Genomic DNA, 12,790 nt, shown 5'->3' with positions numbered 1-12,790 from the left:
TTAAGAAGGGTGCCAGGCAAAAGGCGGGGAATTATAGGCCGGTTAGTTTAACGTCTGTGGTAGGTAAAATGTTAAGAATCCGTCATTAAGGAGGAAATTGCGAGGCATCTTGAAGGGAATTGCTTGATAGGGCAGAGGCAACACGGTTTCATTAAAGGGAAGTCGTGTCTGACAAATTTACTGGAGTTCTATGAGGATGTGTCTAGGGCAGTGGATAGAGGAGAGCCGGTGGATGTGGTCTTTCTGGATTTTCAGAAGGCGTTTGACAACGTACCTCACAAGAGGTTATTGCAGAAGGTCAGGGGACATGGAGTTGGGGGTAGGGTGTTAGCGTGGATAGAGGATTGGTTGTCAAATAGGAGACAGAGAGTGGGGGTCAATGGGTGCTATTCAGATTGGCGGTTGGTGACTAGTGGGGTGCCCCAGGGGTCGGTGCTGGGGCCTCAGCTATTTACCATTTATATAGATGATCTGGAGCAGGGAACCGAGTGTAGGGTGTCGAAATTTGCTGATGACACCAAGATTGGGGGAACGGCAAATTGTGCGGAGGGTGTGGAGAGTCTGCAGAAGGATCTAGATAGGCTGGGCGAATGGGCCAGGAAATGGCAAATGGAATTTAATGTTGGCAATTGTGCGGTGGTCCACTTTGGTAGGAAGAATGGTAGGAAGGACTATTACTTACGGGGCGAAAAACTGCAGCAGGCGACGGTGCAGAGGGACCTCGGGGTCCTTGTGCATGAGTCGCAAAAACCCAGCTTGCAGGTGCAGCAGGTGGTCAGGAAGGCGAATGGGATGCTGGCCTTCATAGCGAGGGGGATTGAATATAAAAGTAGGGAGGTCTTGCTGCAGCTGTATAGGGCATTGGTGAGGCCGCAGCTGGAGTACTGTGTGCAGTTTTGGGCGCCGCACCTGCGCAAGGATATTTTGGCCTTGGAGGGAGTGCAGAGGAGGTTTACTAGGCAGATACCGGAGTTGAGGGGGTTGAGCTATGAGGAGAGGCTGAATAAACTAGGCTTGTACTCGTTAGAGTTTAGAAGAATGAGGGGAGATCTCATTGAGACGTATAAGATGATGAATGGGATGGATAGGATAGAGGTGGAGACTCTTCCCGCTCAAAAAAGACAGTAGGACTAGGGGGCACAGCCTCAAGATAAAGGGGAGGCGGTTTAGAACGGAGTTGAGGAGGAACTTCTTCACTCAAAGGGTGGTGAATCTCTGGAATTCTCTGCCCGTTGAAGTAGTGGAGGCTGCCTCGCTAAATATTTTTAAGAAGCTGGTTAATGGGTTTTTGATAAACGAGGGGATTAAGGGTTATGGGGAGAGGGCGGGAAAGTGGAACTGAGCCACGACAGATCAGCCATGATCTTATTGAATGGCGGGGCAGGCTCGAAGGGCTAGATGGCCTACTCCTGCTCCTATTTCTTATGTTCTTATGTTCTTAAAAGTCTGACAGCAGCAGGAAAGAAGCTGTTCTTGAGTCTGTTGATTCATGACCTCAGACTCTTGTATCTTTTTCCTGACGGAAGAAGGTGGAAGAGAGAATGTCTGGGGTGCATGGGGTTGTTAATTATACTGGCTGCTTTGCCAAGGCAGCAGGAAGTATAGACAGAGTCAATGGCTGGGAGGCTGGTTTACATGATGGATTGGGCTAGTTCACGACCTTTTGGAGTTCCTTGCAGTTTTGGGCAGCACAGGAGCCATACCAAGCTGTGATGGCTCTTCAAAGCCAGATTGATTTTAAAAGTCTCTAATCAAAGCCTGCCAAGCTGTCTAAGCACACCTGACGAAGGGGCTAACCCCGAAAGCTTGTGAGTCTATTATCAAATAAATCGGTTGGACTAAAACCTGGTGTTGTCAGACTTTTTACCGTAACAACCCTGACAGAGAATCTGAAGTAGAGCCCAAGGACAGATCAAATCCGTAGTGCGCACATTTCATTGGACTCAGTCTGGGAGGTCAATGGGAGGACCATAATGTGCTTGGAGCAGACGGTTTCCATACATTTTGCCTGGCTTTCACTCTGGAGTTTATGCAATTCACTGAGCAAGGTTAACCAATGAGATAAACAGAATCCATACAGTACAGAAGAGGTCATTTGGCCTATTGAGCCTTGTAACATAAACAGGTCCTAGTTTTAAGGCTGATAAAATTGGACATCCTAAATTACAGAATTGGGCATATTAAAAATCAAACACTGTCAAACCTCAGGCAGGCCAGTTGTACAATACACAAACCTGTCTGGGCCTGATTCATCAATCTCCCCTGCACCCTACTGATACTTAGCAGGAGATCATTGCACCCCATTGAAATGCACCAGCCTATTGTTAGAAGCCCAGATCGGGCCAGACTTTCTGTCACCACAAGTTCCTGCAGTTGGCTTAATCTGATAACAGGTTACATGTAAGCAACAGCATGGAGATGGACATCTGAGGGCGGACCCTGGTGTCCTGTCAGGCAGACATCAAGAAACCCACTGGGTATTGGAACCCCCTCCTGGGACCTCATTGGCTGGAAGCCAGAGAAGTTTCTGGAAAGGCATGCAGGCAGTGGATAAAGGAATGCACTTTCAGACACCAGCAGTGAAGACTCGCAAAGACTCGATGAAGGAGGCGACCCTTGACTGTTCAGAAAACTGACCAGAGAAGGAAGGAAGGAAGAAGCTGCCATCGAGATTCACCGTTGTGACGACAAGCCAGAGGGACTCAGAGAATCGAGCCTGCAATTTTAACCAAACCATCTTTGCGGGTAGTATATCTGATTTTGGGGTATCCTCTTGTTTTATGTGGGTAATTTAAGGGTTAGTAGTGTTATTGTTAATAAACTTGTTGAACCGTTACTTGTGCTTGTCCTTTGTCCATCTTGCAAATAAGGGCACTGGGGTAAAACATTGGAGTAAGCAAACTGGTCAAAAGAAGAGGTTTTAAAACTACAACAGCCTGCACCAACAACAATCCCACTCAGGCCCTATCTGCATAACCTCGTGTATTTACCTTGCTGGTCTCACTGACACTAAGGGGCAATTTAGCATAGCCATTCAACCTAACCCGCACATCTTTGGAGTATGGGTAGAAACCAAATCACCTGGAGAAAACCCTGCAAACATGGGGGGGATATGCAAACTCCACAGAGATAGTGATCCAAGGCTGTAATTGAATCTGGGTCCCTGGTGCTGTGAAGCAGTAGTGCTAACCACTATGCCACCGTGCCACCCACAGGCAGCACAAAGACACAAACTATTGTCTCATAAAATAGATGACTGCCAGGGGTCTAAACTTAGAGCAATGAAGCTTACAATATCCTGATTAAAAAAAAACATATTAACTTTGAATAATTTCACATTAGTCCAGGAAGGGCACATTGGTAATAATGAACATCTAGCATTTCAAATGCAAAAATTCATAAGACAGCTATGTTTTAAAAAATCTTAATTCAAGGTAAAATAGAATGTCTGAAAATTGGGGGGGGGGGCGGATGTGAAAAGTGATTGGATTGTCATGAGGACAGAGGTCGAGATCAAAATCCATAGAAACTCAAGTGCCAGTTTTCACATTTTGACACAAAGGGGCAGCTTGTCTTGCTGAACACAGAATCTTAGACACAGACTGGAAGAGAGAGAGAGAGAGAGATCTGGAGAGGGAGACTGGAAACAGCTGCTGATGTGCCAAGCAGCAGATAAGACTGTTGTGCGAGACACCAAGCAGTATGCTGGTGAGAATGGTGAGATGTTTGAAGAGATGGGACTTGTAAGGATTGAAGGACTAAGGAGTCACCAGATTGTCTGGCTGGTTGAAGTCAATTCAAGGAAACTCAGAAGATTGAGTAATAGAGCCTTCAAATTATACTGGAATACTCGACCTAGTGTAGCTGAGAGAAGGGGGCTTGCTAAAAAGATATCAGGAGTCACCTAAGACATAATCTACAAGGTGACAGATCCACCGAGAGTATGGCAAACAAAAGCATGGCACAAGGCACTTCTGGAAAGCATCTTTTCTGCAGTTTAATGTGTTAGTTACCTACTAAGTAATGTTTAGCCAATGTTCATTTTGTTTGTTACAGTAGAAGTCTTAAATCATAAAATCATCTCATGTGATTCTTTGCATCAATGGCTGGAAAATTCATGTCAGTTATTGATCTCAGCGGGAATTGTAACACTTGGAAAGCAGTAGCTGGTTTTATTGACAGCTCGACTGACCAGTCCCCAAACCAGGAGAGCAGTGGGAAAAGCCAATGTTTAAATCTTCAGTTTCCCATCCTCCCGAGCAAAGCTGAGGAAACCAGAGTAAGAGTTACATATAAAGAGAGCAAACTCAGATTGACACCAACTGGAGGAACTGCGAGATAGAAAACAAACTAAAATCATTGTAGGTACTATTCTGTTTGTCACATATTCTACGTGACCAAAAAAATAATTTTGTTCACATCCCAATTGGTGTTTATCAGTTTGCCATCTGGAGACAGGAAATAAGCTTATGGAGATACATGGCTGATTACCTTGTTCAAATAATGATACAATACCGATTGATACAACTCTCTTGATTGTACTAGGAACTGGCTAGATAAACATCCAAGATAAAAGGTTAAAAGGGTTTACTTACAACTGCAATCAATGGTACTGAAACCGAGATAATGTCCTAGGTTTTAAATAAATTTTAGTATCTAATGATAATAGTTTGAGAAATAAAATAAATCTGTGGCACTCATAATGCATAAATGTGGGTTCCTGACTTTTCTTAGTCGCTGAAGTTGACAACAGAATAAAAGCAAAATAACGTGCCTGAAGAGTGGGGATCAGAAATAAAAAAATGCTGAAAATACATAGCAGCTCTGGCAACAACTGTGTGGAGCAAAACAAGAGTTAACGTTTCAAATAAAATAGGATTTCTTTGGAAAAATGTTTTTATTGACAATGAAGCTTAACTGAAGACTCCACTAATCAGTTGCCCTCTATTGCCCCTGGCAGGTCAATGCTTGACAAGTTTCGTAAACAATGGCTGAATTTATACCAGAAGGCTATAACATATCTGAGAAAATGAGGATACCCCAGTCAAAATGTTTCCATGGAAGTGAATTGGATCAGCCTGGGAGGTAAAAGACAGGCCACAGCCCAACAGAAAAGAGAATGGAAGTAGCAAACCACGAATGGGTCAGATGACACGTGTGGACAGACTGTCTTCAGTAAAATGGCCACTAAAGCTGCTTTTGGTCTCCATGTACAGCAGCATAAACAGAATGATAAACTACAATGAGATGGTAGGAAGAATGGTAGGAAGGACTATTACTTACGGGGCGAAAAACTGCAGCAGGCGACGGTGCAGAGGGACCTCGGGGTCCTTGTGCATGAGTCGCAAAAACCCAGCCTGCAGGTGCAGCAGGTGGTCAGGAAGGCGAATGGGATGCTGGCCTTCATAGCGAAGGGGATTGAATATAAAAGTAGGGAGGTCTTGCTGCAGCTGTATAGGGCATTGGTGAGGCCGCAGCTGGAGTACTGTGTGCATTTTTGGGCGCCGCACCTGCGCAAAGATATTTTGGCCTTGGAGGGAGTGCAGAGGAGGTTTACTAGGCTGATACCGGAGTTGAGGGGGTTGAGCTATGAGGAGAGGCTGAATAAACTGGGCTTGTACTCGTTAGAGTTTAGAAGAATGAGAGGAGATCTCATTGAGACGTATAAAATGATGAATGGGATGGATAGGATAGAGGTGGAAAGACTCTTCCCGCTCAAAAAAGACAATAGGACTAGGGGGCACAGCCTCAAGATAAAAGGGGGGCGGTTTAGAACGGAGTTGAGGAGGAACTTCTTCACTCAAAGGGTGGTGAATCTCTGGAATTCTCTGCCCGTTGAAGTGGTGGAGGCTGCCTCGCTAAATATTTTTAAGACGCGGGTTGATGGGTTTTTGATGAGAGAGGGGATTAAGGGTTATGGGGAGAGGGCGGGAAAGTGGAACTGAGCAGCGACAGATCAGCCATGATCTTATTGAATGGCGGGGCAGGCTCGAAGGGCTGGATGGCCTACTCCTGCTCCTATTTCTTATGTTCTTATGTTCTTATGAGATATATACGAAGTGTCTGCAATCCCAGAGGTGTGGGAAGAGATTCATGGAAAAATGCTGCACCTGCTGCAGTCGCATGGGGGCATTCCATCCCTTTGAAAACCCAAATCTTGGACCTTATCTCAGAAAGAAGGTTTTCCTTTATTAAGCGGAGAGGGGAAGGGAATGGACAGGAAAATGTGCTTGGCTTCCCACTTGTTTATTATTATCATAATTGTTCATTTATGGGTGTGGATATTGCTGGCAAACTCAGTGTTTATTTTGCATTCCTAACTGCTCAAAAGGGCAGTAGTGAGCTTCCTTCTCGAAAATAACTGAGTGACTCGTTGGAGCATTTCAAAGAGTAGTTAAGAGTTAATCACATTGCTGTGGGTCTGGAGACTCATTTGGCTGCACTGGGTAAAGGCAACAGGTTTCCTTCTCGAAAGGACATTAGTGAATCAGAAGAATTTTATTTAAAAATAAACAGCACTCCAATAGTTTCACGGTCCCTATTATTGCTGCTAACTTCCAGAATTATTTAATTCAATGAATCAAAACCCCCAGCTGCCATGATGGGATTTAAATTCTGCCTCTCATTAGCCAGGCCTCTCGAATATCACTCCACTCAGCTGTATTTTTTTTTAATTGTATATGTGTGGTCTTATAAGGAAATGGCACAAAACACCTGTAACATGTAACGATGAGGAATGGATGGAGATGCAAAGTGTAGGCAACAAACTTTTCATCATCCAAAGTCAAAAAAATCAAATTACTCAAATGTGATGAAGAAGTCTCTCCACCCTGAAAACTGAAAAAATGTTCCACAAATCCTTCAAAAAGATAAGACAGCTGAGATGCATGCAGTTCCTATTGCAACAATACTTACCTTGAGAAAGCAAACAGAGCTAAAGAAAAATTGCTTGAGGAAGAAAGAGTACAATGGTAGGTGCAAAGCTACAATTCCACGAAGATGTAAAATGTCTCAAGATTATTGATGTAGGTATAGTGGGAGTATAGGTCCATGATGAAAAGGAGACAGTGGAGGCTACAGAACCCAAGACATCTAGTGACAGGTGAGGTGAATCTTACAGCAGCCAAAATGCAATTAATTCAGCGTAGTAGTCAATTAATTAATTCTCAAAACCTTGGAATTACATCTGAACTGCATATCTTACACAGGGCAAAAATATAGCAGCAGGTTTCTGGAGGATGACATTGTACACAAATTCTGCTGCGGAGGATAGATCTGAGGAATTTGATGGGTATCACTGGACTGTGGGGCCACTCTTCATTGTCTTCTCTGCAATATCATTCCAGGAGAGAATTTGCAGTTAAGATTATTCAGAGATTAAGAACCAGAGGATTTTAATATCAGTGTTCATTCAGAGAGCCAGAATGATGTCCCTGCCTTTTAGGGAATGAATGTCAGCCTGAAAACCCTTTTAACGCCTGGAGGTAATGCTGGGGACATTGGCTTCCTGCCTGCCCTTCTGTGTGCTTGCCTCCACTCCTTTCCATGCATTGATTGGCTGGTTGCCGCATTATTCAAGGTACACACACCCCCGAGAGACAGCATTGGGCACTTTCTATCCTGTTATCAACAACCTCACTGCTACTGGAAAATGTCCGACAGCCTTTCTCTGTACGTCAACCCATCAAATTCCTCAGATCTATCCTCCACAGCAGAATTTGTGTACAATGTCATCCTCCAGAAACCTGCTGCTATATTTTTGTCCTAATATTTTGGACACAGTTCAGAAAGAGGTTTGAACATAAGAACATAAGAAATAGGAGCAGGAGTAGGCCATCTAGCCCTTCGAGCCTGCCCCGCCATTCAATAAGATCATGGCTGATCTGAAGTGGATCAGTTCCACTTTCCCACTTTCTCCCCATAACCCTTAATTCCCTTGTCTGTCAAAAACCTATCTATCCGTGACTTAAATATATTTAGCAAGGTAGCCTCTACCACTTCAACGGGCAGAGAATTCCAGAGATTTACCACCCTTTGAGTGAAGAAGTTCCTCCTCAACTCCATTCTAAACTGCCCCCCCTTATCTTGAGCCTGTGCCCTCTAGTCCTGCTATCCTTTCTAAGCGGGAAGAATCTCTCTATCTCTACCCTAGCCATCCCTTTCATTATCTTATACATCTCTATAAGATCCCCCCTCATCCTTCTAAACTCAGATCAGATCTAGTGGTCTAGGTCAATTAAATAATTCTCAGAACCTTGGAATTACATCTGAACTGCAGAGTATACATGCAGAAAACATTGAAGCTGGTAGGGCAGGCTGAGAAAGTGTTAAATAAGAATCCAAGGCTTTTTAAATGGTAATATGGAACACAAAAGTAAATAGTTAATGTTAAATCTTTGTACAGATTCAATCTTAACTGAAATATTGTGCCCATTTCTGAGTTATCATTGGAGAAGATGCAGAAAAAGCTTACAAAAATAGTTCCAAGGGTGAGACTTTAGCTATGTAGATAAATTGAAGGAATTGGGGCAGCAGCCTGACATATTCATAGCCAACAAATTGTACATCATGTCTAATGTATCAGACACATCCATCACCATCCCTGGTTATGCCTTGACCATAATCAAGATAGAACCACCAGGGGTGGTAGTAGCACAGTGGCAAACAGTCAGGAAGGAGTTGACCCAGAGGTCTTCAACGTTGTCTCCAAATGCCATGAAGTTGCATATCAGGTCAAACATGAGCAAGGAAACCTCATGCTGATTCCCACCAACCTCACCCCCTCAGTTGATGAATCAATACTCCCATGCTGAACACCACTCGGAAAAAGTACTGTGCGTAGCAGAGAGACACACTCAGTAGCACCGCTACTCACCAAGCCCTGTAGGGCATATCTGTCAGACTCAATCTGCAGCAGGGTGTGAGGGAACTAACAAGAGGGAGGAACCTACCTGACTTCATCCTCACCAATCTACTTGTTGCAGGTGCAACTGCCAAGGACAGTATTGGTAAGAGTAACTCCTGCACAGTCCAGGTGGATACAAAGTCCTGTCTTCACACTGAGAATAGGCCCATTGTGTTGTGTGCTTGATGGGATAGATTCAGGACAGATCTAGCAGCTCAAAACTAGATATCCATGAGGCAGCAGCAGAATTGTATTTGACCACAATCTGTAACCTTCTGACCCAGCACATCTGCCACTTTACCATTACTATCAAGCCAAGGTACCAATGCTGATTTACTGAGGAGTGTAGGTCAGCATGTCAGAAACTGCACCAAATATATCTAAAAAAGTCAACCTGGTGAACCTGTTTTATAGAACTGTATGCATGTTAAAAAAACAAAGGAAGCTTGCAATAAATATAGCGCTAAGAGATCCCACACCAACATATCTGATCTCAACTCTGCAAACCAATAATTTGAAAAATTGCTCAACATGACCTGTCTACAAAAAGGACAAATCCAACCCAGATAATTATCCCCAGTCTCAGGGCGTTATCAACAGCACTACCAAGCAGCAATTATGCAGCAATGATCTGTTCACCAATACTCAGTTTGTGTTCCATCAGGGCATCTTGGCTCCTGACCTTATTACAGTCTTGGTCCAAATGTGGAGAATAGAACTGAATTCAAGAGGTGAGGCAAGAGAATCATAGAACCCTACATTGCAGAAAGAGGTCCTTCGGCCCAATGAGTCTGCACCAAACACAATCCCACCCAGACCCTACCCCCATATCCCCACATATTATACTCACTAATCCCTCTAACCTACGCATCCCTATACACTAAGGGGCAATTTCTTAATTAGAATGACTAGCCTTAACTCATAGGCAGCATTTGATCAAGTGGAGCGCTGGTAAAATTGAAGTCACAGGGAATTAAATGGAAAACTCTCTCCACCAGTTGGCATAATTCCTAATACAAAAGAAGATGGTTGTGGTTGCTGGAGGCCAAACATCTTAGCCCCAGGACATTTGGGTGGGGTGCTAGGCCCAACAATCTTCAGCTGCTTTACCAATGAGCTTCTCTTCTGATAAAGGGCAGAAATGGGGATGTTTGCTGATGATTGTACAATGTTGAGCAGCATTCACAACTCCTCAGATACTGAAGCAGTCTAAGTGCATATATATATATATAAATAAATTTAAAAAATGGCAAAATATGGACACTATTCAGGCTTGGGCTGATGAGTGGCAAGTAACAATTATGTCATACAAATGCCAGGCAATGACCATCTTCAACAAAATAATGTAATCATCAAAACGTGAAATAATCACAAAATGCTGGAAATACTCAGCAGGTCTGGTAGTATCTGTAGAAAGAGAAAGATCCCGAGGGACTGCCAAAGAAGACAGTGACTGTGTGTACCATATAGGAGACACATTACAGCAACCAAGGTCCTCTTAACAGCACTTTCCAAACCACCAAAGAGGGCCAGGGCAGCTGATGCACGAGAACTCCATTATCTACAAGTTCCCCTCTAAGGCACACACCCAGCCTGACTTGGAACTACATGGCCATTCCTTCAGTGTCACTGATTCAAAATTTTGGAACTCCCTTCCTAACAGCACTGTAAGTGTACCTATACCAGATGGACTGCAACATCACCGCTATCTTGGAGTATATTAAAGGATGGCCAACAAATGTTAGCCTAGCCAGTGATGCGCACATCCTATGTGTTTTTGTTCCGCTAGATATCCAGATCAGTGGAGCAGGCTCCATGTGATCAGTTTTTCCAAGATTTCCTTTCTATCTATCCACCACCCTTTAAGTCACACACACACTGTCTCATGGATGTCATTTATTTCATCTCCCTCATTATACCACCTCATGTTTCAATGGAATATCACTTCAACCATTCAGCAACTTTTGTTTCCCACTTCAGCACTTTGTCTATTTCTTTTCCCTTTGTTTTGTTTCTCTCCACCGACTGCCCATCACCTGTTTGCTCCATCCCCACTTGCTCTCTTCCTTCCAACATGCTATTCATCTGTAATATCTTTCAGCTGGAAGGAAGATTAACACCCAAAACCTTAGACATTGATCTTTCCAGAGGATATATGCTACCTATCCTGCTGGGTGATACCAACACTGTTTTCCTTTCAAATTTCCACATGCATAGTATTTGGATTTGGGGGCAGGGGTGAGTGGGGTTGAGCCCATTATTCTCCCAAGATCCAGATTATAAAAAAGATCCACAGTTGCACAGTGGTTAGCACTGCTGCTTCACAAGGCCAGGGACCCGGGGTTCAATTCCAGCCTTGGGTCACTGTCTGTGTAGACTTTGCACATTCTGTCCGTTTCTATAAAGGCTTCCTTTGGGTGCTCCAGTTTCCTCCCACAGTCCAAAGATGTGCAGGTCAGGTGATTGCTAAATTGCCCCTTAGTGTCAGAGGGACTAATGAGGTAAATCCGTGGAAAGGGTTTGCGTGGGATTGTTGTTGATGTACCAAATGGCCTCCTTCTGCACTGCAGGGATTCTAATGCTGAAAAAGTGGTCTATATTTAAAATAATTAAAGTACTTGCATAAAATTTATTTATTATGCTGAACTGTTGCTGAAACAACTGAACAATTTTGCCCATGACAAGGTTGTGTATGTTATATTAAAACAAACAAATCTTCACTTTATTTACATGCAACTTTTCCCTTTACAAATGGATACAGCACCATTGGTTTACCTGTTTGATAAGGGAAATGATATTTAAACAGACGAAACATGAAATTTATGCTTGGCTAATGGAAAGTGAGTGCAAAAATGAACTAATTTCCTACTAAAACGCTTTTTAAACTGTGTACATTCGGATAATTGCTAAACGTTAAAGGGGTCAATATTTAAATAGATGCTATTCTTGTTCTATGAAGTGACAGTCAATATTTGCCTGTTTCCCGTGGCATCAGGTTCTGACTCTAACACACTTTGATTCTTACGCACTTACCAATTTTCGCTAAAGAAGCCAGTAATATCCAGAGGGTGATTTCAAAGGGAATCTGCACATGATAATAATCGAGAGAGAACACACTGAGTCGCTCATCCTGGCTTGCAACGTTTCTGGAAAGGTGATGTTTAGAAGAGTCTTGGTGCTGGTTACTATCCCCTGCTCCTTCATTATTCAGAGTCGAAAGGTTTCCAGAAGTGGCCTCGACATTGGTGGAGAGAGAAACGACCACAATGAAATAAATGGGAAGCAGCAAACGGCAGTGTTCACCAGTGACCCGGAATAATCCATTGGCTCTCCCACCAGCCATGGCCACAATTAGTAAAAACAAATCAAATCTTTACTACAAAATAGCAGGCAGATTGCTGTACATTAAATTACAAAGGCGTCTTAGTTTTCCAATCAGTACATTGATCAAATTTTCCAGGCCTAAGACGGACTGATTCGGGAAGCAGTAAGACTCAGCTAACAAGTTGAACAGGTATAACAACTTCCACCGTCCAATCAACACACTCGTCGCTTACATTTACAACACCATTGACACCCGAACACCACCCACTCTCCTGTGGACCAGACAGATCCAGTCCCCTTTCTGCCAAGTAAAAGGAACGCACAGTAATTTTTATCTGGCTGGCTGCTGATGCATACCAGTTACGACCCTTGTATTGCATGGCTGCTCGGTTCGATCCTGCATACCACTCCCTTAATTGCCCAGAACAAGTTCCCAGCTCTGACTGCCTTTCTACCTGCGGTGATTTTCCAAGCTACCTGAGGCGGCAGCAACTGCTCGGAAAACAAATGTCAAAGGGTAAATGCAGGGATCTTGATGAACACAGCACTACTTCACTGAGG

At 43.6% G+C, this 12,790-nt stretch overlaps 1 protein-coding gene across 1 annotated transcript in view; it reads right to left on the bottom strand.

Moving 5' to 3' along the window:
* slc9a2 (solute carrier family 9 member 2) overlaps positions 1 to 12,517 on the bottom strand; it is a 74,501-nt gene extending 61,984 nt beyond the window's left edge. The window contains exon 1 of the mRNA XM_080197154.1: positions 11,939 to 12,517. Within this exon, the coding sequence (XP_080053280.1) occupies positions 11,939 to 12,248 (310 nt within the window). The 5' untranslated portion in view covers positions 12,249 to 12,517. The remainder of the gene's footprint in view (positions 1 to 11,938) is intronic.
* Between the last annotated feature and the right edge of the window lie 273 nt (positions 12,518 to 12,790).

Source organism: Carcharhinus amblyrhynchos, chromosome 10 (assembly GCF_965287045.1).
Source record: "Carcharhinus amblyrhynchos chromosome 10, sCarAmb.v2.hapA, whole genome shotgun sequence".
NCBI classification, from domain to species: Eukaryota; Metazoa; Chordata; class Chondrichthyes; order Carcharhiniformes; family Carcharhinidae; genus Carcharhinus; species Carcharhinus amblyrhynchos.
Note: the sequence above shows the minus strand (reverse complement) of the source record. Positions and strands in the feature narration are given on the sequence as shown.